The sequence below is a fragment of the Staurois parvus genome, unplaced genomic scaffold, assembly GCF_062004578.1.
Source record: "Staurois parvus isolate SC_StPar_1 unplaced genomic scaffold, SC_StPar_1.0 ptg000303l, whole genome shotgun sequence".
Classification (NCBI taxonomy): Eukaryota; Metazoa; Chordata; class Amphibia; order Anura; family Ranidae; genus Staurois; species Staurois parvus.
The window spans coordinates 2,063,106-2,088,266 of NW_028318099.1; the positions used below are offsets into that span (position 1 = coordinate 2,063,106).

Here is a 25,161-nt window from a genome sequence, read left to right on the forward strand (position 1 = left end):
GACAGATGAGACCAAGATAGAGCTTTTCGGTAAAGCACATCATTCTACTGTTTACCGAAAACGGAATGAGGCCTACAAAGAACAAAACACAGTACCTACGGTAAAATATGGTGGAGGTTCAATGATGTTTTGGGGTTGTTTTGCTGCCTCTGGCACTGGGTGCCTTGACTGTGTGCAAGGCATCATGAAATCTGAGGATTACCAAAGGATTTTGGGTCGCACTGTAGGGCCCAGTGTCAGAAAGCTGGGTTTGCGTCCAAGATCCTGGGTCTTCCAGCAGGACAATGACCCCAAACATACGTCAAAAAGCACTCAGAAATGGATGGCAAAGAAGCGCTGGAGAGTTCTGAAGTGGCCAGCAATGAGCCCAGATCTAAATCCCATTGAACACCTGTGGAGAGATCTTAAAATTGCTGTTGGGAAAAGGTGTCCTTCCAATAAGAGAGACCTGGAGCTGTTTGCAAAGGAAGAGTGGTCCAAAATTCCGGGTGAGAGGTGTCAGAAGCTTATTGATGGTTATAGGAAGCGACTGATTTCAGTTATGTTTTCCAAAGGGTGTGCAACCAAATATTAAGTTAAGGGTGCCAATACTTTTGTCCAGCCCATTTTTGGGGTTTTGTGTGACATTATGTCATATTTGCTTTTCTGCCTCTGTTTTATATTTGTTCCAATACATACAAAGGGAATAAACATGTGTATAGCAAAACATGTGTTAATGCAATACCTTTTTTGTGTGAAATACTTGATTTTCAGGAAAAATATCAAGGGTGCCAACAATTTCGGCCATGACTGTAGGTGCTGAGAGTGCGTGCCCTGTGCACTCCTAGCACATATGTCTTTGTCTCACAGAAAGGTCCCTATCTCTCCTTGCGATTGGGACCTTGACAGTGACTCATGGTGGTCACATGACCCTAAAACCCCACATCCCAGCGTCAGAAACCCCTTAAAGGGTTGGGTGGCGCCGGCGTGAAGAGGTTAAAGAATAAAATATAAGGAAATTGTAGACCTTTAGGGCCAGTTCACACCAGAACATAATTTGGGAAAGGTGCGTTCCGTGTGCGTTTCCTGCACAAAACACATTGCCTTTGTGATCTGCTGCAGGTGCTTACGTAATGTTACCGACACTCCAATAGCAGGGCGTTTGCGGCACCAAATCACATGGTACCACAGTACCATGCAATTTATTGTGCTGTGTTTTTTGAAAGCAGTGCATGCACTACTTTTTTCATGTTCTGGTGCAATTCCAACCCATTCACATAAAAGGGCTTCAAAATTGCACTGCACAGGACCATGTAGCAATCCCAAAGAACTCACACCACATGCCATCCCAGAGTGAGTGAAACAGCCATAAACATGTACCCAGCATGCCTGCCTACTGGAGCTTGTAATACTGCTTACCAGGGGCGGACTGACCATTTGGAAACTCGGGCACTGCCCGAGGGCCCGGGGTTAGTAGGGGCCCCGCATGAGATGCCCCTGGTACCTTTTTCATAGGCTTTTTTGAGTTTGGGCAAGGACACAGGGGCCCCATGATCCTCTATTGCCCGGGGGCCCCATGAGTTGTCAGTCCGCCCCTGCTGCCTACTGATTCAAAAGGTAGCTACAGCCTGTTAAAAAATAAATAAATAACATTAAAAGGAGATTTCTAAACTTTCCACTTATGCAAAGAAACTTTGTAACCAAAGTGGGACCATCAAGTCCATTGTTAAGGGAATGTTTAAACCACATGCACTTTCACCTTTTAGTTGCAACCATCACCGTATTACTTGTAAAAGTTGAAAGACCCTGTTTGGACCAACTGAACCCCATTGCTTTGGGTGCAGAATACTTCCTTCTATTACTGATCTGGAGACCTGTTTAGTTTTTGCCGGTCATATTACTCTGTTGTGGTAAACTGGATAATAATGTTTAATTTAAAGTTACTCCAAATACATCAAGCTCAAAGGCAAACAGAACTGATTATGGTAATCAGAATAAAGGGAATATGTAAATAAGAGGCATGTATAAAATCAACGCAGTGAATCGTTTTTCACTCCCCTCTGACTCATCTCCATATATTATGTGTGGGGAGATGAAAACAGTGTGTTTGGGATGATTTGGGAACAAGGCGCTTGATGTTTTGAATAACCAAGCCATGGGGGAGATGTGGATTAACTAATTTTCTTTGATGTCTTGGCTATATGGAATAATTTTAGGTTTATAAACGTATGCAGTAACAGTATATATATTGTGTGTGTATATATATATATATATATATATATATATAGTAAATCCTTACAAAAACTTTGAAAACAAATGTCCTTACTTAAACTCTGAAAACTTTGGAAACAAATACACTGCATGAAAGCATGATTGTAAAGCTGAACATCACCCAAAGTTCCAGAGTCTAGCTTGCAGAATTCCCACCAACTTGCTGTGGGGAATATATCTAAAACCAATCTCCATAACGGCATAAAAGGCTTGAACCCAAAGACATTTTAAGATATTGAAGCTTACTATTCCCTAGATGTGGTGGCTGCATTAATTTTGTTACTAAATTCTGTTTTCGTTTATTCTCTCCACTTGATCCTCCCAATATGTCTTAATTTTGAACTTTCTTTACCAGACCTAGCTGTACCAGCAAAAGTAGCGGTTTCAGGTTTGAGACAAATCATTTAACACTTCCAGAGGGGTTTTACAATGGTCAGCTTATATTCCTATAATAAAACATTTATCCCAAAATGGGAAGAAAACTATTTCTGTAACTGCTTAAAAAGTGTTAGCTGGAGTTAGGCTTTAATCTGTTAATCACTTATGTACTGTATAGTGTATCTAAACCTACTAGTCCAGCTGACACTACCGGCTCCACAGGTTATCAGTGCTGCTGTCCAATGGTCGATATGTTGCTCCCCCATTTACAGAATATAGGAGTGTGTGTATTCACTCTTTGATGGATATTTATTTGTTTATTTCTGTTACTTCTATAGTGCCACCAATTTATACAGCGCTTTACATATATATGATACATTCACATCAGTCCCTAACCCTCAAGGGACGTACAATCTAAGGACCCTAACTCACATTCATAGATACACATACTAGGGCCAATTTAGACAGGAGCCAATTCACCTACCAGCGTCTTTGGAGTGTGGGAGGAAGCTGTAATATCTGGACTAAAGCCACACATGCGAAGGGAGAACATACAAACTCCAGGAAGGTGGTGCCATGTTTGGGATTCAAACCAAGGACCCTAATACTGCCAGGCAGAAGTGCTAACCATTTAGCCACTATGCTGCCCATATGGGGTTATTTACTAAAGCTGGAGAGTGTGAAATCTGGTGCAATTCTGCACAGAAGCCAAACAGCTTCCAAGTTTAATTGTCAAAGCCTATTTGAACAAGCTGAAGTTAGAAACTGATTGGCTACCATGCACAGCCACCCCAGATTCTGAGTGTTCCAGTTTTAGTAAATCTCCCCCATATATGTTACTTGCTGGGTCACTGGGTGAAAATAAAGTAAAAAAAAAAAATATAGAAGAAAATGAATGCAGTCACCACATGTAAGGACTGGTACGTGGCAATATATAAAATTTTTGTTTTTGGGTTTCGATACGCTTTCACTTTCAAACGCCATTCTTTAGGAGATTTGGTCTACCTAACAAGTGCCTCTTTAGCAAAGAGATTTCACTTTTTATTCCTTTATAATTCAAACAGTTGGTTACTGTCTGCCAATACTAACAAGGTATCACTGTTACATATTTTAGTTGCAAACTTCTTAGTTGCAGTGAACTTAAATGTCAATCTTCATTTATAGTCCACATGCTACCTTGTTCCTTCCCTGAGGGTTACCATGACTCACACAACTTCAAAGTACCTAGAAACTTGCAAACAGTCCCAACATAGAAAAGCATGCATCAAAATATTGAACATTGAATATAACCCCCCATGCAAAGTTAAACCTCTGCATAAAAAAGCAGCAGCACAGATAAGTTTTTTAAACATAGAAATGATGTAGTTCCACATACCTGGGCATCTGACAACAACATATAGATGGGTGCAGTTACTGTGGATTTTTGGGGGAATAAATGTGCACAACAGCCCATACAGAAGTGTTAGTTAGACAGAACTGCAGAGGATGAGGACAGAAATGGAAAGCAGAAGGTGCAGTAGGTCGTCTATACACAGGTGGATGGACAGACAATACAGAGAAGCACTGAACTAGCACACACAGGATGCTACAAGGACACAAGGCGCTTACTGTGGGCTCTTGGGGTAGAAAGGAAGAGTGACATGGCTGAGATCCTGGATGTCAAAAGCAGTTGGCTCAGCTGATATAGCCTGCCTCTTGGTCCTCTGTTCCCCCAAGGTGTTGGAAGTTTGTTTATGAGCCTGTTGGGTGGCCGGCTTGATCACAGAACGATACTTATCCAGTTCATTCTGCAATCTCTGGATGAGCTCGTCTTTCTGGTCTAACTCCAGCTCCAGCTCGTCTATCAGGGCATCCCTCTGCCTCAGCTCCTCTATCTTCTCCTGCAAAGCATACTGCAAGTCCCGCAAAGTGCCCATATTCCCGGCAGGGGCTCCTGCTGCCTTCCCTTCTCCCTTCGTCGTCTTCTCGGTCAATCCAACCCTCCCCAATGCAAAACAGACCGCTTCCGACTTTCTCCAACTTTGGACAACAGGTCCTGGTCCTCCCTTGTATGCCCTAATCGCCTACAGCTTGCTGAGACCCTGAGGCTCCGCTGGTCCCCACCAGATGGTCCCCACCAGAAGATGCCCTTTCAGGATTCTTGAGCCAACTCCAACTTGTTAAGACCCTGAACCTCCCAGCAGAAGATCCCCACCAAAAATCCCCCCTTCAGGATTCTTGATCCAGCTCCAATGTGCTAAGACCCCGAGGCTCCACTTGTCCCCACCAGAAGATCCCCACCAGAAGGTCCCCTTCAGGATTATCGATCCAGCTCCAATGTGCTGAGACCCTGAAGCTCCGCCGGTCCCCACCAGAAGATCCCCAACAGAAGGTCCCCCTTCAGGATTCTTGATCCAGCTCCAACGTGCTGAGACCCCGAGGCTCCACTGATCCAACCAGGAGGTCCCCCTTCAGGATTCTTGATCCAGCTCCAACGTGCTGAGACCCAGAAGCTCCGTTGGTCCCCTGCAGAAGGTTCCTACCCCTTTCAGGTTTTTTGATCAAGCTCCCTCTCTCCCACAAAGGTTGGTCTTCGGGTCTGTCGTGCATTAAAATCCTGAGCAGCAGGTTCCCCAGTTCCCTTTTGTTGGAGTGACTCAACGTCGCAGCAGTCTTCAGAGGTCTTCCCACTACTTAGATCCAAATAGGAGGTCCCTGATGCTGTCAGATGCTGAAGAAGATCCACCTTTTCCTAACTGTCAACAGATCGCCAAGGAAATTCCCCTGTGCCCCTGGGAAAGGGCACACAGATCCACCACCTGGAGGTCCAGGAAAGTCCCAGATTCTGAACAGGTCCTCTTTTTTGTCGCTACTGCAGCTGGCCACCAGGATAAGTGGCTGGCATTTGATTACTAGAGTCACAGGCGAACCAGGGAGCATTTGCATGCATGATCTCTAACTAGAAGAAGAAGAAAAAATCCCTCCCTCTGTCAGAAAAGACTGGGATTAGCTGGAGTGGAGGGGGATTTCGATCTGCGATGGGAAGCTGAGGAAAGGAAAGAGGTACAGAGGCAGCAACACACAGCTTGTGCAGAGCAGCTCCTCTGTGCTCGGGAGTGCAGGCATCCCCTCCACTGCGCTGAGCTCTCTGCTGTCATGGCATAACACTTCACTATGATCCTGCAGCCATCACATAGGGGGATCAGTGCATCGGCTTATCCTAGGGTCTCCACCACTGACTGACTATACTAATGTATCACTGATATGCGACTCCTGATCGGAAACTGTGCACTATCTGGCACCTTGTTGACAAACATTGACAATGAGGGTTGCACAACTGCCACTGCAGGGAACAGGTAGAGCAGGGCCGCTTTTAATAGCAGATCGGTGCATGTCATTGGACTAAGATCTTCCATTCATAATGAGGGATGCACAGCTGTCATTGTAGGGAATACCTGAAGCAGGATTGCTTTTGTATTAGCCGATCGGAGCATGTCACTTCACTGTCTATAATGAGGGTTGCACAACTGTCACTGCAGGGACTATCTACAGCAGGAAGGATCGCTTTTCTACGGGCAGATCGGAGCATTTCACTTCACCGTCTATAATGAGGGTTGCACAACTGTCACTGCAGGTACTATCTACAGCAGGAAGGATCGCTTTTCTACGGGCAGATCGGAGCATGTCACTTCACTGTCTTTAATGAGGGTTGCACAACTGTCACTGCAGGTATCTACAGCAGGATTGGCTTTTCTATGGGCAGATAGGAGCACGACAATGTGCTAAGCTCTTTTTTCCATAAAGAGGTCTGCACAACTCTCACTGCAGGGTATAGGTACAGCAGGACCAAGTCTAACAGCAGACCGGAGCATGTTCTGTCCATAACTGTACTATGCATAAATGTATTAGGATCTTCTATCCATAATGAGGGCTGCACAACTGTCACTGCCAGGGATAGGTGCAGCAGGATCGTTTCTAATAGCAGATGGAAGCCCGACAAAGTACTGAGATATTCTACTGATAACTGTACTATCCATAAACGTACTAAGGTCTTCTATCCATAATGAGGGCTACACAACTGTCACTGCAGAGGATAGGTACAGCAGGATAGCTTATCGTGGCAGATGGGAGTCCTAAAAGTACTAGGGTCTTCTATCCATATCCATAAATGTACTAAGGCCTTCTATCCATAACTGTACTATCCATAAATGTACTAAGGTCTTCTATCCATAATGAGGTCTGCACAACTGTCACTGCAGGGGATAGGTACAGCAGGATAGCTTATCATAGCAGATTGGAGCCCTACAAAGAATTAGGGTCTTCTATCCATATCTATAGATGTACTAAGGTCTTCTATCCATAACTGTACTAGCCATAAATCTATTAAGATCTTCTATCCATAATGAGGCTGCACAACTGTCACTGCAGAGGATAGGTATAGCAGGATAGCTTATGATAGCAGATGGGAGCCGGACAAAGTACCAGGGTCTTCTATCCATATCTATAAATGTACTAAGATCTTCTATCCATAACTGTACTATCCATAAATGTACTAAGGTCTTCTATCCATAATGAGGTCTGCACAACTGTCACTGCAGGGGATAGGTACAGCAGGATAGCTTATCATAGCAGATGGGAGCCCTACAAAGTATGAGGGTCTTCAATCCATATCCATAGATGTACTAAGGTCTTCTATCAATAACTGTACTATCCATAAATGTACTAAGATCTTCTATCCATAATGAGCGCTGCACAACTATCACTGCAGGTATTAGCTACAGCAGGATCGGCTTTTCTATGGGCAGATAGGAGCACGACAATGTGCTAAGCTCTTTTTTCCATAGAGAGGGCTGCACAGTTCTCACTGCAGGGTATAGGTACAGCAGGACCAAGTCTAACAGTAGACCAGAGCATGTCTAAAGTCTTCTGTCCATAACTGTACTATGCATAAATGTGTTAGGATCTTCTATCCATAATGAGGGCTGCACAACTGTCACTGCCGGGGATAGGTGCAGATGGGAGTCCTAAAAGTATTAGGGTCTTCTATCCATATCCATAAATGTACTAAGGTTTTCTATCCATAACTGTACTAGCCATAAATGTATTAAGATCTTCTATCCATAATGAGGCTGCACAACTGTCACTGCAGAGGATAGGTATAGCAGGATAGCTTATGATAGCAGATGGGAGCTGGACAAAGTACCAGGGTCTTCTATCCATATCCATATCCATAAATGTACTAAGATCTTCTATCCATAATGAGGTCTGCACAACTGTCACTGCAGGGGATAGGTACAGCAGGATAGCTTATCATAGCAGATGGGAGCCCTACAAAGTATTAGGGTCTTCTATCCATATCCATAGCTGTACTAAGGTATTCTATCCATAACTGTACTATCCATAATGAGCGCTGCACAACTGTCACTGCAGGGGATGGGTACAGCTGGATAGCTTATAGTAGCAGATGGGAGCCCAACAAAGTACTAAGCTCTTCTATCTATACTTGTACTATCCATAAATGTACTAAGGTATTTTATCCACACCTGTACTAGCCATAAATGTATTAAGATCTTCTAATCATAATAGGGATGCACAACTGTCACTGTAGGAAATAGGTACAGCAGGATCGTTTCTAATAGCAGATGGGAGCCCGACAACGTACTAAGGTCTTCTATCCATACCTGTACTATCTATAAATGCACTAAGGTCTTCTGTCCATAATGAGGGCTGCACAACTGTCACTGCAGGGGATAGGTAAATCAGGATTGCGTATAATAGATGGGAGCTCTACAAAGTATTAGGGACGTCCATCCATATCCATAAATGTGCTAATCTTTTCTATCCATAAATGTACTAAGGTCTTCTATCCATAATGAGGGCTGCACAACTGTCACTGCAGAGGATAGGTACAGCAGGATAACGTAAAGTAGCAGATAGGAGCCCTACAAAGTACTAGGGTCTTCTATCCATATCCATAAATGTACTAAGGTCTTCTATCCATAATAAGGGCTGCACAACTGTCACTGTAGGGGATAGGTACAGCAAGATAACGTATAGCAGCAGATGGGAGTCCTAAAAAGTACTAGGGTTTTCCAACCATACCTGTACTATCCATAAATGTACTAAGTTCTTCTATCCATAACTGTACTTGCCATAAATGTATTACGATCTTCTATTCATAATAAGGGTTGCTCAACTGTCACTGCAGGAGATAGGTACAACAGGATCGTTTCTAAAAGCTGATGGGAGCCCGACAGTGTACTAAGCTCTTCTATCCAAAAACGGTACTATCTATAAATGTACTAAGGTCTTTCATCCATAATGAGGGCTCCGCAACTGTCACTGCAGGGGATAGGTACAACAGGATCGTTTCTAATAGCGGATGGGAGCCCTACAAAGTACTGGGGTCTTCTATCTATCTAGAATAACAACATGCCTCATGCTCGTCTTCTATCCATACCTATACTATTCATAAATGAACTAAGGTCTTTCATCCATAATGAGGGCTGCACAACTGTCACTGCAGGGAATAGGTAGAGCACGGCCGCTTTTCTATGAGCAGATGGGAGCCTGTCACTGTACTAAGTGCTTGTATGCAATGACTGTTACATTGTTGAGACATATATGTTCTATTTAGTGACCTGGGACAGCATAAACCAATAATCTGGGTCAGTTTGTATTGGAGGAATGGGATTGTCCCCAGATTTCGGTTCACTCTTCTTGCTATGCATCCTAACTGGCTGTGAGTTATTTCTGTACAGATCAGCCCCTAGGACAGCCTTAATATCCGTTACTGTACGACAAGCTGGAAGGATTGTATTAGGACAACCCCCCTCCCCTGCTGTCATCTCCCATTTATCATTCCTGCTCTGCAGGGGGTGATTGTGGCAATGACAGGGTTAAGCACTCCCTTTAGCGGGGACGTGTTTCCATTAACCCCCTGGTTGCTGGATGATCAGCTTCACTCTAGAGTCCGTTTATGGAGTGCCTTGTGCAGCTTCCCTACAGGTTGCTCTGCGCACACAGGCAGAGACTGCAGAGAACAAGAGGGGCCAGAAATAGACTGACTGCCTGGGAGCCTGGATTCCACAATGCACAGCAGCTTTTAGTTACAAGGACCTGATGGAATTCATTGCATAGAACCTGAGCTGGGTTCACTTCACATCTGCTCATGAGAAGTGTGACCTGACTTGCCTGAGGACAGAGCAGAGGGCAGACTGGAGAGATGCAGATGTATGTCATTCATGCATTGGCCATAGACAGCACAAGAATGGCGCCACATAGCGGCCAAGGACCACAAATACCACATGGTACTTGGTATACCTCTAATCTCTTTTTACAGTGCAGTTGCCTTTGAAGGAACAACAGAGTAAAAAAGTCAGAAACATTCTCAGAAGGGCAAGGTAACTATATATAAGTTCTTGGTTCCAATCCTTAAAGTGTTACTAAACCCAGGACCCTGCATTCATTATATTTGGTCTCCCACAGTACAAACACCATGGAAATGCAATTAGCTTAGTAAATATAAACTGCTAAATACCCTTTCTCATCAGCAGTGTTGTGACTTCAGCTGAGCACTGGTTAAAGCTTGTAGGAGGAGTTTTCATTCTGCTCTAGGAGGATGCAGAACCCCTGACCTCTGTCTGGATAGTGTTGATTGGCCCTGCGCTGATCACATGCATTCTCCCCCCCAAAAAAACAACCTCTCTAGCAATACATTCTAAACTGAGCATGTGCAGAAGGGCTACAGGTTCAGCCTGTTTTATCAGCCTGGACATTTGAACAAGAGGAGGAGCACAGACGTCAGGATCAAACAGCCTTTTTACACTATGCAGAGGATTAACCCTTTGCACAGTGAGTATAACAAGCATGCTTTACTGCATATACAGACTGATTTTACTGTTGCGGGTTTAGTAACACTTTAAGCATAAAGTCTGCATTCCTTTAAACACATGAGCCTCATTACAAGCACCATGGGATCCCTTTTTTGAAAATCCCAGTGCATTAGATTCTGAGTTTGTTCAATATTGATCGTTTCTGCAATTCTTGTTACACACTTTTCTATACTCTTTTTTTTATTTAGAATAGAGTGTCATTTGTGGTTCAGAGGTCTGCAGCAAGATTTAAAACCCAACTCTAAGCACAACAGAAAATACTACTGTATTGCATCCCACAATGTACTGCGGTTTGAACTGCATCCGATCCGCATGACCTGTGAAATAACATTGCTTCCTATGGTGCCTGTTCACATATGTCCATTGCACTGGCAGTGCGGATTGAAAAAGAGTCTTGTCCGATTTCTGAGCAGTGTGGTCTGGTTCAGGTGCGGATTACAGGCTTTTGACTTTTATGGGAATCGTTTGTAAACCACACATCATCAGTTGTGAACAGGATAAAATCCTGACCTGAACCTGATCTAAACCTGTCCTGAACCTGATGTAAACCTGGCCTGAACCACTGAACAACTACTGTGTCAATTACCTGTGAAACCGCACGTGTGAATCAGATCTCAGGTAAGTGCATTGTTTACGTTTGAGTGCATTCCATCCAGAGCCAATCACTTGTATGTGATTGTTGCATGAGTAATCACATGCGAGTGGGTGCAATTAGCTGCCAGCAGCCTGCCATTGTTTAAAATTGGTCTGTCTACTCACAGCTAATCATGGAAACCCCCACTGAGATTCTCGCATTCCAATTGTCTCCCATTGTAATGTACAGTGCTGAGCAAACTGTTGGCACTATATAAATGCTGTGTAATAATAATAATAATCACAGCTGGGTTGCATTCACAGGTGTAAATGCATCACAAGAGTACTGGAATAAGGAGAAGTACTTAAAGTGGAACTTTGGTCAGAAAATAAAGACCTGCTAGATCACTTCAGGCTGTCCCCTTTTGCAGGTATAGCTGTGTAAAACATTAAAAATAAATGCCTACTTTAAAATCCAGTAACACAGTTTCACCCTGCTCTGTACATGCTCTGTTGTTCTTTATTTTTTGGTGCAGAAAATCAGAGCCACTAAAAGTTGATCTGCTGACAGCCTAAATATTTACTGCTGCTTAGGGGTTTCTGGCTTCAGCAAAATGGCAGCTTCAAGCAAGAGGAAGCAGGAACAATGCTGGAGGCAATTTACAGCACACACTAATTTAATAGCAGAAGTATTAACGTTGAATGTATGTTTCTTGCTAAAGAACATTATTTTTTATAAAGCTGTTATGGGTAAAGTTCGGCTTTAATTTAGTTTTCACTCCAGCAGGGTCCCACCAACAGTATGGCTGGTCTTCCCATCCTCTTAAGTCAACCCCAGCTGCAGTCACAATCCTGCCTCCTCCATGTACAGTACAGGGTTAATAGCCCTGATTGTGGGCAATGATGCTGAGAAGCTTTGATAATAGAAGGAAGCACTGAAGACAAATGTGATCTTGAGTAGTACTGTCTGCTCCCATACTGTAGACCCTAGACATAATAAGCAGGTAACCCTTGCATGGGGGGGGGGGGGTCACTTCAAGTGTAGATTTTTTTCTATTTCATGGAGTTTGGCTTTGAAAAAATGCAGATTTGTAGTCAATCTTCTATTTATGACTGTGATACATTGGACTCAAGCGGGGTTGATTTACTATAGACAAATAGGCTGTCTACTTTGCAAAGGAATTTTTCTTTGGCTAAGTGAGACACTCAAAGAATACCCAATCATATGTAAGGAAAATAAAAAGAAAATGTCTTTCGCTTGCACAAGATTGGATGAAGGAAGTAAGCAGAGCTTCATCTAATTTACTAAGTTAAAGGAAAATTGTTACAAATTGAACAGCCTATTTGCCTTTAATAATTCAACCTCAAATAGTTGAAATAACCATTTACAGTTTGTGCCTTGCTTAGTTATGCATTCATTGTGATAACATATATAAAGGAAATACATTCTTGTTGCTGCTGAGGTAGCAATTAGTTAGCTTCCAATTGTCCTTTTTGTATTCCAGAACTAAAACGGGACCAGGATTTGTTGCTTGCTTGCCACTCATTTTTCCAAATGCCAGTCCTGTACCCTACACACATTGCTCAGTAGAAATGAATACATCCCAACAGATTTGTCAGAAAACCTTTACTTTCCTTTCAGAATCAAGATTTTCTATGGGACACTATACTACAAAATACTCCTACAAATGCAGGTCATTGATTGCAAACAAGATTTGTTAATTTGCACACACAAAAAAATATTTTTCCTAACAAATTCCTTCAAGACCATGTTGCAAAAATGAATACTCCCCAATGAAAGTCTTAAGAGCAAAGCTACATTTTAGACAACAAATTCCTAATTAACAAGAATTCAACTACAGGTGAGTCTAATTATTCATTAAACAGGTGTCCAGTAGACAATTTATTACAAAAGGGCATTACTTGAAAAAAAACCTTCCCATTTCATGCTGTCAGCTATGGTACCACATGGAAGAGAAATGTCAAAAGGTCTGAGAAAGAAAATATTTTCTTTACACAAGTAAAGGTTTGCTGATCTCCTTGTAGCCTTCAGCTTTCTTATCAGTCAGAGTACTGTAGCAAAAGTGATACAAAAATTTAACAAAGACGGAACTGCAACCATCTCACAGAGATGTCTGGGGCATCCACAGAGGTTAACACCTCAACAGGAGCATCTTCTGATGAGAAGGGTTGAAGAAAATCGCCATGCAAGTTCACTGCAGTTAGCTAAAGGAGTAGAAAGCCAAACTGAGGTGATTGTTTCCCGTGACAAAATACAGCATACACTGCAGAGGAATGGCATACATGGGTTTCGTCCATGAAGGAAGCCTCTTCTAAAGCCCATGCACAAAAAATTCCACCTAAAATTTACCAGGGTCCTTGCTGAAAAAAAAGAAGACTACTGGGACTCTGTACCCTGGAGCGATGAGACCAAGATAAATGTTTTTGGAACTGATGGCTTTAAAAAGGTGAGGAGTACAAAGAAAAATGCATGGTGCCTACAGTGAAACATGGTGGTGGCAATGTCCTTCTGTGGGGCTGCATGAGGTGTTGCTGGTATCGGGAAGCTGCATTTTATTAACGGTATCATGAATTCCCTGATGTACTGCTCTGTATTGAAAAAGAAGATGCTACCATCCAGGGGCGGACTGACAACTCATGGGGCCCCCGGGCAATAGGGCATAATGGGGCCCCTGTGTCCTTGCCCAAACTCAAAAAAGCCTATGAAAAAGGTACCAGGGGCATCTCATGGGGCCCCCTACTGACCTCGGGCAGTGCCCGAGTTTCCAAATGGTCAGTCTGCCCCTGGTACCATCACTCCCCTTGGTCGTTGTGTACCTTTCCAACATGACAATGATCCAAAACACACATCTAAGGCCACTGTTGCAGTTCTGAAGAAGAACAGGGTAAAAGTGATTCAGTGGCCAAGTATGTCTCCTGATCTGAACCCAAACGAACACCTACAGGGAATTTGGAAGAGACAAATTGAGCATCACTCTCCATCCAACATCCAGGCTCTAAAAGAGGTCGTTCTTGAAGAATGGAAAAAAATACATATTCCAATATGTCACCAACTTGTTCATTCCCTGCAAAGAAGACTTGGTGCTGTCCTTACAAACCATGGAGGTCATACAAAATACAAAATGTAGTAGTTTTTGTTGTGGGGTGTATTCATTTTTTCATAACTAATTTGAGTAAAACTGAAGATTTTGTAATCTAAGTTATATTAATAACCTTACTTTCATGTAATGAGCTAAACAAATGTCCTATAAAACTCAGTTTTTTCAAAATGTTTGAAATTGTCCTTGTGTTCATTGAGCTATTGATTAAAATCTTGCTTTTCAAAAGGGGTGTACTCATGAGCACTGTAGCTAGAAAATGCACCTTCTTGAAAGCCCCTGTCAACATAATACTTAATCAGTGCAGCATGCATACAGGCTGAATATAAACAGAGCAATTTTCACTCTACACTAGATCTGTAAATAGCTCTTAAAGCATAGAAAAAAGAGGTTACAATTTCAAAGGTAATTGGTGTCCGGGGATATAATAACAGTAATAAAATATATCCTGAGATGTGAAAACAGAGGTAAAACCATCAGAGTTCTTGCTACTTCTCTTTTTTAACATCCTAAAACCTTTTAAGGGTTTAAGACATTTATTTTTCCTTTCCTGAACATCCATAGAGAAGCCTTTATATGTGTCCTTTTAACACACGTCTAAAAATTCTTCTTTTTGATCTGTTAATATTATAAGCGGCATCCATGGGGAACAAGTTGGTAAACATCAGTTTCTAGGCAGCAGCAGGGACTGTGTGCATAGCACATTCCAGAGAATGAAAAGCACCACTGTTCCCCAACTCTCCTCTGCACTATGAAGGATGTGCAAGGAGACATACTGACTGACCCTTAGAAAATCCAACAGTCCAGACCTTTATACAGTACAGTTGTCTAGTTCCGTTAATTAGTCACTTTTGCTATAGGAAGCCCAGACATATCTTGTACAGTATCTCTTGTTTTCCATACCTTGTCATAGCCTCTGTTTTCTCTGATCTTTATTGACTGTGAGCAGTACCTTCTGTCCAACAAAAATAAACCACATATTAGGCAACACCTTGGCTATTCTACAACACAACAGAGTGCACTATTTAACATTTTTTTTTATTATAAGGATAACTTCTATTCCTTTCATTACAAAGACAAACAGAAGAAGTATGTTAATGCACTTTCCTCAATCAATAAGCTTTGTAAACATGTACAGATGTTGTCTTTCCTCGATTTAAACCACATGGAGGTTTCCAATAACAGGTCTTCTAAGTCTACATATGGTAGATTGGTTAATTCATTTCCAGCAGTATTTTTACATCTGACACTGAGCAAATTATATTATTAATGGTTATACAGAGTGCAAAAGAAGCAGCATTTATATCAAGTTCCTAAAGCGCACCTTAAAGTGATATTAAACCCAAAAGCAAACATTTATTGCAGCTTATCATTTCTTAGATGTGATTGCTGCATTGATTTTCTTTTGTTGCCCCTTTCACATGGGGCGGATTTCACAGGGGATCTGTGCACTGAGCAGAGCGGAGTGGGAGATGACAGGTCAATGTCCACTCCCCTTATGCAGCATGGATACGAACACAAAAACTATACAAAAAAGGGAGGGAATAGTCAATACCCTGACTGCCTTATCACTATATAAGTGTTGCTGTCTAAACTGCAATTAAACCAGAAAAAAACAAAATGGATATGAATGGGCGGTTAAATGAAAGCAGACTGACTTTCCATTTTCACCCGACTGCCCTCCAGTCCAAACCGCCCAGATGGAGTGTAACTGATCCCTTTCTGTTTGTTTTTAGCAGATCAGATTGGATTGGATGTAGGAGGGTGTAAACAGACAAGTTCACTCACATCCACCGCTCCATAGAGAAGAATGGAGGGTCCGATTTGGTCCACATGAAAAACGGACAGGAGGACAGATCGGACTGCTCGTGTAAAAAGGAAGCTTATGCAGGTCATACATGGGTTGAATTCCCAACAAATTTTCTTTAGAAAATCTGAAATTTTGTGTGTTTTGTACCCCGATGGTGCCACCATTGATTTCGAACTTCAACCAACCAAGCCTTTCATTTCACCTCATGTTGCTACAGAAAATAATTTTCTTCGCCAAGAATTTTCATTTCTTTCCAGGTCACAGCTCACGCTCACTTCTTTTTCGATTGTATTTCTCACACAATTCTCATTGATTAGAAATTCACTCGTTTTCAATGGTTGCTCACAAATCGGCTGTTTCTGTGGCCCACTAATGGTGTGAAATTCAAACGAAAATTGTTAGAAACGATTTTTCGAAAGAAAATTATTTTGCAATTCAACCCATGTATGGCCAGCTTTATTCTTTCTTCTATTTTAATCTGGTGATCTGGCTAGTAAGTGTGTTGTTTTTCAAAAGAACAAGTTCTCCAGCAGAATGTATCCGTTTACATGGATGAGACAAACCATTTAACACAGGAGTGGGTAAAATGATCAGCTTTTATTTATGTATGTTAAACTTTTATCCCAAAAATTAAAATAAAAACTGCTGTACCTGCTTATGAAGTGTGAGCTGGGGTTTGATTTCACTTTGTTAGTATATCTAAATTTGCTAGTACATGTACCACTCCCCTCCCCCCAGACTGACAATGCTGCTATCCAAAGGTGCCCCCTGTGCTCATTTCTCCAGAGTGGAGACACTCTAATACAAGAGGTGTGTTACTGACCAGATCACCAGGTAAAAACAGAGGGGGAAAAAAGACTAAAAAAAGAAAACTAATACAGTCATCACATCTAATCATATTGCATTAACAATCCCTTGCCACTTTCCACCAACCCATCCCTACCACCCTCCTCTCTCAAAAGTAAAATTAGCTTTTTGGGTTTTTTTTATTACCTTTCATGGGTAATTCTCCCCATGTTATATGTTTTTCCCTTGGTAAGAATAAAGTGTCACTTGCCCACAGCCTCCTGGGATACTCACATCACACATCCTAGGAGACCATGGAGTATGCTACTGCATGTTATCAGGGGGCCAGCTGTTTCTTCCTGGTAATTGCAGTCTTGCAGACACCTAAAAAGATTATGCAACTAACCTGCCAAGTGGTATTGACTTGGAACTATGCAGGTGCCATCAAATTAGAGGTCAATCAGCCACAGATAAAAGAACCCCTAGAAACCTCTGTAGGAATCCCAGAGTTTAACTGAACCCTGATTGAGAATGACTGCTTTATAGTCAGTATTAGTGTTGGGCATAATGTTCGAGTTGAACATAAGTTCAACTTAAACATCGGCAGTTTGTGTGTTCGGTGAACACATAAACAAAAAGTACATTCGACAGACTATTCCCCCGCCGCACCCCACAATGCACTGCGCTCTGACAGTGCATTGTTATTGGCCAAAGCAATGCACCTAGCCACATGTCAAGTGCAATGCTTTGGCCAATCACAGCGCATGATGATGTCACAAGGGGTGGGGTGACACTGCCCCCTTGTGACATCATCACAGTATTTAAGAACTGTCATCTTGGCGCAGCTGTCAGATGGTGGGTGCCAGCGTCAACAGCGTAGCAGTTTTTTTTCCTTTTTTCAGGTCAGCAGTGGCGGCAGGCATCGTGCTTGAGGTTGGATCTACTTCGGGGGACATTTTTTAAATGTTTATTAATAAAGGATTTTCTAAAGACTGTCTTCTCTCATTTTTTGCACTACATTTTTTTTTGTGAATGAGTAGCGGTATCATGTACCCCATACTCATTCACATAGGTGGGGCCGGGATCTGGGGGCCCCGTAGTTAAAGGGGGCTTTCATATTGTGATAGGCCCCCCACCTGCAGACCCCCAAAACCACCTGCCACCATTGTGGGGAAGAGGCCCTTGTCCCCATCAACATGGGGGCAAAGTGCTTTGGGGAGGGGGAAGCCCCCTGCCCAAAGCACCCCCCTATGTTGAGGGCATGTGGCCTGGTATGGTTCAGGAGTGGGGGCCCTCTTGTCCCCCCCCCCTCCTGACCTGCCGGGCTGCATGCTCAGATAAGGATCTGGTATGGATTTTGGGGGGACCCCACGCCATTTTTTTTTTAAACCCCACTGACAGCTGAAACATGAAAGAATGTTTTCACTACTAAAATACCACATGACTTAATAATATAACTCATGCAGTATTTTAGTAGAAGTGCGGTATCTCATACTCAGATGCGGTAAGATACCGCTCAGTGAATTGTTCCCTCTGTTCAAAGTTCGCAGTCGAACGGCCCCAAACTGAACAGGAGGGTGTTTGGCCCATCACTAGTCAACATTAAGGGATTGCTATGTATGCAAAAACTGTGATGTGATGTATCTAAAGCTAGTCATAGACATTAGGGAATGATCAGATACACATGAAGAATCTTACCTCTCCTGGACTGGTTTCTAGCAGGAGCACAAATACTCCTGTTTAGAGCAATGGTAAATAAGGGAGAGGAGTTCAGAAACAACTTCACCACTGGGGAAAATCATAGTGCTCAGACAATCTTTTCTAACTGGATCCCCAAAAATACTGATTTGAGGCTGAAAAGCGTCCCGTAGACACATTGAATCATTGCTTGATCCAGCCATCTACTGTCTATGGGCATCAATACAGTCTAATCCTTGACTGACTAATTTTTCCTCAATTTCACAATTATTCTTGCTCAAACTCAAGAGATACGCAAGGTTTACAAGTTCTGGAAGTTCAACAGAGGTATGCAGGTTGCGTTATTAAAAGGGTAGAGACTGTCCAACCAGCAAAGTGAGTGTCAACTTGGAAAAAGTATTGTTTGTGAATAAGGTAAAACTGTGTTCACTTTGAATAGTCAGTTATGTGTGAAGTTCAATAAAAACACATTTTTTTTAGCATATAATTGGATATTCAAAGTTAACTGAAGATTACCTTATTTACAAATATTCACATTGCAAAGTGAACAGCGTCTACTACTTTAGTAAATTAGCTCCCCAGTGCACAGTGGCTATGCAAGGCAGGGTATGTATGATTCCTTCTGAGAGTCTGATCAACTGTAAATGATGCACTTTTCTGTACATTTTGATAATTACTTGTAATTAAACTTGCAAAGGCAAACCACTGAGATAATGTTTCCAAAAGAGTGATAATTATACCTGTGCATGTTACTGCAATATCTGTTGTTCTCAAGTTTGATGTATCTGCTAACAATGCAATGCCTATTCTCATTAGCTGTAGCAAAAAAAAAGAATGGCCATGAGAAAAAAGTACCAATAAATACATTAGTTAAATCTGAACTCCAGGTTAAGTGTATATCCCCCCTTGAAGTGAGGCTGCCCAAAGCACTGTGAGAGATAAATGCTCGATTTGGTCAAGGAGACCAAGAAATGCAGTTTTACTTACCTGATCTTCCACTCCCCTGGCAGCCAGTATTCCCCTATACTCTGCAGCAAGCTGGCAGTGGATTGTCCCTCAACGTCCTCAATTCCAGTGCAAGGCTATGAGCTCTGCATTGTACTTCAGGTTGTCAAAAGACCATCAACCACTGGAGCACAAGGGAGAAAAGACTGCAGATACCAGACTAGCAGTCCAGAGGGAGCCTGTGGGAGGAGAGGATCAGGTAAGTAAAACTGATTTTTCTGTCCTAAACAAAAATGAGCATTTAATGACTGCAGTGCAGGGGCAGCCCCACTGCAAAGGGAGGGATCTTACTTTCCCCGCAGTTCAGCTTAAAAGAGAAGTATGGCTTTCTGAAAAAAAAACTTATACTCACATATGTGGATGCAGCATAGATCCAATGCTGTTTCTGTCCCCTATTGGCTCTGCACTAAGAAATGAGCAATCAAACACTGCTGATCACTCGGTTCCCCCCTCCACTCTGAGTAAAGAGCCGTGACTGTCAGTCTCCGGCTCTCTGCTCTGCCCCTCCAGCTCTCACGGGGGGCAGGAGTGGCTGGCTCAAGCTGTCAGTGGTTTGCTGAGAGGCTGAGCCAGGTGCCGATCCAAGCTTCTGGGTGGATCCCAACCACATAGTCGGGATCTTTTCAGAGCCTGGACCAGCTCTGTTATGTCAGCCGACAGCAGGCTGAAAATGTGTCACAGGAGTGCAGAAATAACTGCACTCCTGTGATCCATAGGAGAAGTATAGCCAAAAAAGCCTTAGATATACTTCTTCTTTAAGGCCCTTTTCACGTGAGTGGACTGATCGGGTCCATGTGTCAGTTTTTTAGGTGCACCTGTTAAGGCCTTCCATTGTCCTCTAGGGAGCGACTGGTGTAAATGGAGTTGTGTCTGTTTACACACGCCTACATCAAATCCAATCCAGTCCACTAAAAACAGATGGATGGGTACTGGCTGTGATGCATAGCTGCACTAGATTTTGCACTCTCCCGTTTTTAGTAAACCAACCCCTAGATGTATATCTGAGCTAGCATAGCAAATGATGTTATATATGAAGGTCTGGTCTGTGCAATCACATAACGAAAAAGAGCAGTGACTGGGTTCATAGGTTGGATAGAAATTTTTTTGTCATTAACAAATTAAAGAAAAACTGTATATATATATATATATATATATATATATATATATATATATATATACAGAGAGAGAGAGGAACGTGGAGGAACACAGTCAATTGATGATTGCTGCTAGGGGATCTATTGTTGCTGGAGGAAATCTATATTGTGGTGGGGAGGTCTAATGTTTCTGGGGGGTCACTTGTTGCTGGGAGGGATCTATCGTTGAGGGAGAAAAAAAATTATATATATATATATATATATATATATATATATATATATATACACATACAGTTGTGCTCAAAATAATAGCAGTCAGACATCACTAACTGGATCAATCACTGTTTTTGGTAGAAATAATATTTCTACATGGCAAATAATTTACTAGCAGGTGTAGTAGAGTAATAGAAATCCAACAGACCCAACAGTCATGACATGCATGCTGCTGATTCTGTGTAATTGAATCACTAATTGAAAGGGGCATGTTCAAAATAATAGCAGTGTGGAGTTCTATTAGTGAGGTCATTCATTCTTTGAAAAACAGGTGGCAATTATTGCCCTTATTTAAGGAAGGAAGGAAGCAAATGTTGTACATGCTGGTTACAGTGCATTTCTCTCTGAAATTCTGAGGAAAATGGGTCGTTCCAGACATTGTTCAGAAGAACAGCGTACCTTGATTAAAAAGTTGATTGGAGAGGGGAAAACATATAAAGAAGTGCAGAAAATGATAGGCTGCTCAGCTAAAATGATCGCAAATGCTTTAAAATGGCAAATAAAACCTGAAAGACGTGGAAGAAAGCAAAAAACTACCATTCGAATGGAGAAGAATAGCCAAAATGGCAAGGAAGATCAAAGAAGGTGTAAAGTTACCTGTGAGTACTGTTACAATTAGAAGACGCCTATGTGAAGCCAAGCTATCTGTAAGAAGCCCCCGCAAAGTCCCACTGTTGAAAAAAAGACATGTGCTGAAGAGGTTACAATTTGCCAAAGAGTACATTGACTGGCCTTAAGAAAAATGGCGCAACATTTTGTGGACTGATGAAAGTAAGATTGTTCTTTTTGAGTCTAGTGGCCGGAGACAGTTTGTCAGACGACCCCCAAACGCTGAATTCAAGCCACAGTACACTGTGAAGTCAGTGAAGCATGGTTGCGCAAGCATCATGATATGGGGATGTTTCTCATACCACGGTGTTGGGCCTATTTGGCACATACCAGGGATCATGGATCAGTTTGAATACATCAGAATACTTGAAGAGGTCATGCTGCCTTATGCTGAAGAGGAAATGCCCTTGAAATGGGTGTTCCAACAAGACAACGACCCCAAACACACCAGTAAACGTGCAACATCTTGGTTCCAGACCAACAAGATTGACGTTATGGAGTGGCCAGCCCAATCCCTAGGTTTTAATCCAATAAAAAACTTGTGGGGTGCAGGGGCGGACTGACCATTTGGAAACTCGGACACTGCCCGAGGGCCCAGGGTCAGTAGGGGGCCCTATGAGATGCCCCTGGTACCTTTTTAATAGGCTTTTTTGAGTTTGGGCAAGGACACAGGGGCCCCATGATCCCCTATTGCCCGGGGGCCCCATGAGTTGTCAGTCCGCCCCTGGTGGGGTGACATCAAAAATGCAGTTTCTGAGGCAAAACCAAGAAATAGAGAAGAACTGTGGAATGTAGTCCAATCATCCTGGGCTGGAATACCTGTTCACAGGTGCCAGAAGTTGGTTGACTCCATGCAACACAAATGTACAGCAGTTCTCAGAAGCAGTGCTTATACAACTAAATATTAATTAAGTGATTCAAAGGAAAGCAAAATCTTCAAACATTTTTCAGTTTATATAGTGAATGTTTGAGTTTGTAAAAAAGAATACAAACACTGCTATTTTTTTGAACAGTCTAATATTCACTTTTCTTCAATTTGTTTAGAGGAACAACACACATTTTATATATTTTTCTTCATCTTTTGATTTGGAATAGAATGTGTAGTGTTCCCAATGCATTTGTGTGTATGGAAATAAAAGCTATTAGAAGGATTTTGAGCTTTATTCACTTTTTTCAACACACTGCTATTATTTTGAACTGTATATATTTATTTTTTAAAGTACCTTATTTATCACCAAGCCATTAACATTTATCTCTGAGTAGATTATATGATTTAATAAACTAATAGCACAAATATAACAACACAGTGTTATCCCCAATATACTGTTAAGTTGTTTTCATACACAAAAAACGAAGCTTTTGCTGGTTTTTGATGGAATAGAGAAGAGTTAAATCTTATGTAAGCATCTTATAATGCTGTCTGTGACCCCCACTGGGAAGATCTGCCCTTTTTTCCAGCCTCCTTGACACCAGAATGACAAATGAGGAAAGGAGGTTTGACAAGAAGGCACAAACAGAAACGACTATCTAAAAAAAAAGTTAAAAACCTTTCCTATGCCACTAAAATGTTTTCTTGCTGTCTGTATGTACCCCCCTTCTGAGAATAATTTTGCTTCCTGAAAATGCTGTCAGGGCTGTTGTGCTATTCCCCGCACACAGTGAAGTGTCACGTATCTGTAGACTGTCATCTGATGTCTGTGGGCACCTTTAGAATCCTCCAGTGAACTCAACCAGAATAGTAAGCAGACTTTGATTATGGTCTAGATGTTTATATTTAAAAGGTATCAAATGCTTCAATTGTACACCAAGGGCACAACTCAGAACTGATGACATTCTGAATATGAACAATTGTGTGTGTACAAGGATCAAGATCATGTTAATCAATAGTATCAAAGCTGGGCAGGAAGAAAGAAGTTGTAAGTGTGAACTCATTGCAGTTGCAGTGTATAATACAATTTTCAAAGCAGCAAATTTGCATTCATATGATATATCATGTATGGTAGATGCAGATCCTTACCCCAGAAGGAAAATGCAGTCCCAGAGAAAGCGATTATTCCATTAAAGGGAAACTATGATGGTTGTATTTGATTTATTTTTAAGTTTGTGTTTAAACAGGTGTTTAATATCTGTGATATACTGTATAAATGATACACACAGACATGCATAGATATACATACACAAATATTGTTTGTTTTACAGATAACCTTTTGGTAGGCTAAATGGAATACAGTAGTAGGTTTCTCTTCAGACTCACTCCCTTTGATTGACACTTTGGGCTGAGCCTTCCAATATGGGGTTCCATCACTCATTTAATGACTTATTCAACTTGAGCTATTCATCTCTGTAAACAGATATTTTACAACACTGTACAAAAGATGGAAAGGGGCTCAGAGCTCCACCTGCAAACTAGATAAAAGACTTCATATTTTCCTATTTCTCCTATTTTTATTTTTATGTTTTTAATCTCTGACCATAACAAAGCAAACATGTACAAACCACTGCATGTTCCCTTCAAAGGACAAATATTTAAACATTTACAGTATTTTGACACCTGTTATGGTTAATCTATAAGGATAAAAATGTGCAAATTCCTTTGTTATTTCACATGCTTTTGTTTATACTTTTGTCCACGTTTACATGCAGATAAAGATGACCAGTAAATTTGAGAGTGATGAAGGTAAGGGCAAACTTCAGCAGGGGTACCTATAATGGTCATCTTTTATTCATATAGTTTAACATTGAACTCTAGGCACACAAACATATATTTAAAGTGATTGTAAAGCTTGATTTTTTGTTTTATTAAAATAATAAACATGTCATACGTGCTGGCTTTGTGCAATGCTTTTGCACAGAGCAGCCCCGATCCTCCTTTTCTCAGGTCCCCTGCTGGTGTTCCTGCCCCCCCATTCAAAGTGCCACCATAGAAAGCTGATACCTATGGGGGCACTCATGTGCACTTAATCCCGAGCCAGGCTATTTGCTTCTATTCAAACACACAGCCTGGCTCGGCCCCGCCACCCGCTCACAGGTTTTGATTGACAGCAGTAGGATCCCATGGCTCCCACTGCTCTCAGCCAAGCCTATAAGAGCCAGAAGAAGAGCTGCTAAAGACATGCACAGCGCTGGATCAAAAGCAGGCTCAGTTAAGTATTTAGGGTGGCCTGGGAGAGCTACCATTACAAGTATTTTTTTTTACCTTGATGCAGAGAATGTATTAAGATAAATAAACTTTTATCTTTACAACCACTTTAAATATATTCCTCATCAGCCACAAACAATCAAAATCTAAATCTTTGCATACCCAGATGTCATCACCACTTTTTTTATTTTATATGGCCTGTACAGAGAAGAAATACACAAAGCACACCAAGGATAAAGTAAGAGTTTATATGTTCCTCTTAATATTTGCTAATCCTGGAGTCCAGCTTTAAAGTGGTTGTAAACCCTTACCCAGTGAAGTAACTGGACAAAGATGACGCAAATCCTCCCACATAATTTCTCCCTATTTATCTGCAGTCTTCTCTTCTCTACATCCATTCAAAGTGCTGACATTTTAAAGCTTGTGTGAGAGTTATGAAAGAAGGGGGTGGAGAACTGAAATTAAACTCAGAGCTCAGTGAGAAGAGTTCTGAGAGCTGATTGGTGGGAAGAGACACACCACCTCCACACAGCTTACAGGAACAGAGCTGAGG

At 41.8% G+C, this 25,161-nt stretch overlaps 1 protein-coding gene and 1 long non-coding RNA gene across 6 annotated transcripts in view; one reads left to right on the forward strand and one right to left on the reverse strand.

The window, feature by feature from the left end:
* Positions 1–25,161, reverse strand: part of PRKG1 (protein kinase cGMP-dependent 1) — a 1,352,400-nt gene that overhangs the window by 1,084,963 nt on the left and 242,276 nt on the right. The window contains exon 1 of one of the 4 annotated variants that reach the window (XM_089683125.1): positions 4,237–5,726. The exons of 2 other annotated variants lie outside the window; for them this stretch is intronic. In XM_089683125.1, the coding sequence (XP_089539251.1) occupies positions 4,237–4,544 (308 nt within the window). In that variant the 5' untranslated portion in view covers positions 4,545–5,726. Of the gene's footprint in view, positions 1–4,236; positions 5,727–25,161 lie in introns of those variants that run through there. One more of the 4 variants, XM_089683126.1, reaches the window with a different exon arrangement.
* Positions 4,121–14,367, forward strand: LOC149457723 (uncharacterized). 2 transcript variants are annotated; one of them, XR_016313565.1, is made up of 3 exons: positions 4,121–6,336; positions 10,691–11,506; positions 12,581–14,367. It is a non-coding gene; the product is annotated as an uncharacterized LOC149457723 (long non-coding RNA). The 2 variants fall into 2 exon arrangements; XR_016313564.1 differs by having other exon boundaries at positions 10,691–11,120.